Raw genomic sequence first — 4100 nt, 5'->3', positions numbered from 1 at the left:
TGAAAAAGAGAAAAAATAGGTTAATTTGACTAAAATTATTAAACCTAGGCAGAATAGCCTGCAAACAATTTTCATAGTTGGATGTGAGGCTGTAAAGTTATAATTAAGGTTGTCCTTGAGTATGGTCAGGTTGGCTAAAACATCGGACATTTAAGTATTAATAAAGGTTGTGAGACTTAAATGGATACAATTTATTTTATTTTAAAAATAAAACCAGTCTCGAGGGAAGTGGTAAGACTATATATAAAGAGATGAGATTATATATACTTCTCCTATGCTCTTATTATTTTATATATTTCATTTATGATTTCGTCAAAAATATTTATTAATTATGATTTTGAAGACCTATTGTTTTTATTTCCTTTTTTTTTGTTTTTTAGTCAACAATAATATTGTGGTACATTAAGTATATATAATAAACTTCCTATCTCCTTCCTCAAAGTATTTCCACCCCCCTACTAAATTAAGTTCTACATTCCAAATTAAAGTTTTCCTAACCCACTTTTACTGTCTTTATTAAATTCTTAAGCATTTGACTAAGAATATTGTTGAACAAATTTTCCTTCTTAAATATTACTCCAATTCCATTTTCCTGAATTTATTAATTATTTCAAATATTACATATAAGTCTTACAGTTTTAAGTTAGCTTCGTTCTTTTTTAAATTAAAAAAATCTTTGTTATGTATTTATTTTAACTAATTAAAAATATACTAACTTAATTACCTGTAGAATATTTAGACAATATTAAAAAGAACTTAAGGCTAACCATATATTCTTAGTCCATTAATAGACTTTTAAAAGTAGAAAAAAAAGGCTATGATACTCTAAAGAGTACGTTGTTTTATTTCATTAAAATATTTCTTAGCCCTTTACTTAATAGTATGGTATATTCTACAGGGTTTCATGAGAAGAATCCCTCTTTGATTTCAGCAATCATGAAAAATAGTAACTATAAGATGATAATAATAATAAGGGATATGACAACCCATCAATGGATCTTGGCCGCCTCCACTAATTGCAGTAGTCCGATTCCGAACTTATAGGAGGTCTCTCGAGTCCACAAACACTGTTCAGCCACCTTGTTCTAGGTCTTCCCACTCTCCTTGCCCTATGTAGGTCTTCTGTCATGAGCATCTTGGAAACTCTGGTCATTAAGCTGTAGCATTAAAAAGATTGTATAAAACTTGATTCTACAAGCTTTAATAACTTAGTTCTCAACCATATCCAATTCCTTGTGTTTATATGTTGTAAAAACAATTATATATAGTTTCATTTGACAAAAATAGCTGCCATAAGTAGAAGCTTCTTTACCTCAAGAAAAATCTTGACTTATAAAAGAGCCCTATCCCACAGGATCAAGATAATGTATGAAATAGTTGTATGACCTTTTGTCACTTATAGTTCTGAGACCTGGGTGATATTGAAGGTCTCAGAAAGCCTTTAGTATGTAAATATGTACAATTGTATTAGTATGTAAATTTGTACAAATGTATTAGTATGTAAATATGGACAATAGAGAATCCACACTAATGAATTGTGTTAGATGTACACAAAACTATATTTGGTGTCAATTGTGAGAGGGAGCCAAATCAGATGCCTGGGTCATGTATACGGTATGGCCAGGGAATTAGTTCCTAAACAATAACTCAAAGACCGACCTGGTGGAAGAAACGGATCATGCTTGAGGAAAGTTTGAAAAAGAAGGGCATTAGAACATGTTGGATCCTTTATAAGGACAAGAGAAAGTGGAAGAATGTTATTAGAGTGACTTAGGTTCTTGAAGAATCATATCGCCAATGAATAAATAAATTTACAATAACAGGTTATTCACAAATCTTGTCTTCGAAAAAACTAACTGTAATTTGTGCTGGATTTTGTTTTAATTATTAAAATTATCTTCTCCTAAAATATAATTGAATTTATTTAATTCAATTTGGCTGTATTCTTTGTATTTGTTTACATCTTAAGATTATTTTTAATTTGTAATATATTTTTATGAAGTTTTTCAGATAGTTCTCGTTTAGTTGGTATTTAAACAATTGTCATTTAATTTCATTTGGAATTATGAAAAGCACCAAAATAAATATGGCGAACAAAAATTAATAATTTAACTTGACAGTTTTAGTAGATATCAAATTATTTCAAATATTCAAAATAAATGCAAAGATAAAATTTATTTAATTTTTTTCATAGGAAATGGATGATATTCTGGATCATATTAATGTATATTCCTCTCAGAATATTTACGAATTGATATCTGTTTTGGAAAAAATTCATACTAATTTAAAAAGAGGCATTAAAGGAAAGGATAAACTACTTATCATAGATTCTATAACTGTTCCTTACCTTCCATTTATTGGCATTCCGTCAAGTAAGGGTACGTATTTGATACAATAATTGTAACACGTATGTATTTATTTTTTATTAAACACTTATATATACCCCTTCTCAGTGGACACCCTTCCTCTCTTTGAGGGACAAATATATCTGTCCGGCTCATGGCTTTGTGACAGGTTTCATTGCACTAGTGATAGAAAGTCAGGAATTGAATTAAAATAGTTATAACAAAAATTTAAGAAGTTATTATTCACTCTTGCTAAGGGTTTTAACATTTATTTTTTATATTAGGTATCAGCCTTCTTAATTATATCTCTGCCAAATTAAAACAAATGGCTACAGAACACAATATTGTTGTTGTGCTTACAAACCTTGGAGTTATATTTAATGAAAATGAAGAAGACCATGTAGGATCAAATATTCAAGAAGTTAAACCATTAATGGGTAAATACTGGCAACATATTCCAAATACAAGGATAATTATCACTCGTGATGCAGATGCTATCAAAAGAAGAATGATTGTACAGAAAAGTGATTACCTAGCAGTAAATACAAGCACGACAATAACTATATCTAGAACTGGTGTTTCATGAATAAATTATTTATTAGAAAATGTATTTATTTACTAAATTTCTTTTTACAAGAAAAAAAATCGTAAAAATGTAGAATACCCTTTATTACATTTTCATTTTATAAAAACAGTAAAAAATTAAATACATTTTAGCACACAAACAACAAACATTATGACATTTATCTTACATAATTGAGTATATTACTATGACACAATTTACAGCCACAAAGTATAATTTATTTACTAAATTTCTTTTAACAAGAAAAAAAAATGTTAAAATTATATACTTTATATTACATTTTCATTTTATAAAAAAAAATAAATACATCTAAGGCACACTAACAACAAAACTTGATGACATTTATCTTATACAATTAAGTATATTATTACAACAAAATTACAGGCCACAAAGTGAGCTATAAAATATCGGTGATTAACATTATTCATCAAAAATTAGCCATTATTGAAGAATATTTTAATAAACAATTATTTGAGAAAGTCAACAATTAAAAAAAAAATTCCAAGTATTTCACATTATATACATTAACAGGTCAATTAGCACACTAAATAAATCATCAAATGTCAGTGTTATATTAAAGACAAATATTATGACCAACAAATTAATGTAATGAAATATTTATAACTTATTTGCTAATTATATCACAGACCAATTCATTTAATTAATTGAACACTTATTACATCGCAACCGCTATAGAAATAGGAACTCTAAATTTGTACTAACAGATCAACATGCTCAGTATTTCCATGAGTTAGTTTACATTGTTTTTTCTTGCATCTTCTATAATACCAACAATATCATCTATTCGCTGCGTAATTCTTTCATCCTGAAATATAATATTGAAATTAATTCAAATAAACTAATAATGCTGAGCGTGGTTTCAATGAAAATATAGTTTGCTCAGTTGAATGAACTTAAATCTCGTAAAATTTGTTACCTATGGTAGAAATGACCCGGTTAATAGAGGATAGGATCTGTAGTATAAAAGACCTGAATATCAGGTTGAAACATTGGCACAAATAAATATTTGTTTGTTCATTTCCTGACCACACCCACAACCATCTTCAAAAATGAAATGAAAAAATAAAATTATTATCTTCTCTGATAGCCATTGATACAATGCAAAAGTCAATCACTTTTGGAAAAAATAGGATAAAAATAATAAACCATTG

At 27.8% G+C, this 4100-nt stretch overlaps 2 protein-coding genes across 2 annotated transcripts in view; one reads left to right on the top strand and one right to left on the bottom strand.

Moving 5' to 3' along the window:
• Window positions 1-2194: 2194 nt before the first annotated feature.
• On the top strand, window positions 2195-3017 carry LOC136795404 (DNA repair protein RAD51 homolog 4-like; the record flags this gene model as incomplete). Its single annotated transcript, XM_067045879.1, is given in 2 exon segments — window positions 2195-2378; window positions 2630-3017. Coding segments are annotated over 2 exon segments (486 nt in total), but the record flags the coding sequence as incomplete, so codon positions are not given.
• Window positions 3018-3259: 242 nt separating this feature from the next.
• Window positions 3260-4100, bottom strand: part of lok (ovarian-specific serine/threonine-protein kinase loki) — a gene marked incomplete in the record, with an annotated part of 8537 nt that continues 7696 nt past the window's right edge. The window contains 1 exon segment of the mRNA XM_024361075.2: window positions 3260-3754. Within this exon segment, the coding sequence (XP_024216843.2) occupies window positions 3680-3754 (75 nt within the window).

This window comes from Halyomorpha halys, unplaced genomic scaffold, assembly GCF_000696795.3.
Source record: "Halyomorpha halys isolate HHAL.00 unplaced genomic scaffold, Hhal_1.1 Scaffold10.1, whole genome shotgun sequence".
Taxonomy (NCBI): Eukaryota; Metazoa; Arthropoda; class Insecta; order Hemiptera; family Pentatomidae; genus Halyomorpha; species Halyomorpha halys.
Note: the sequence above shows the minus strand (reverse complement) of the source record. Positions and strands in the feature narration are given on the sequence as shown.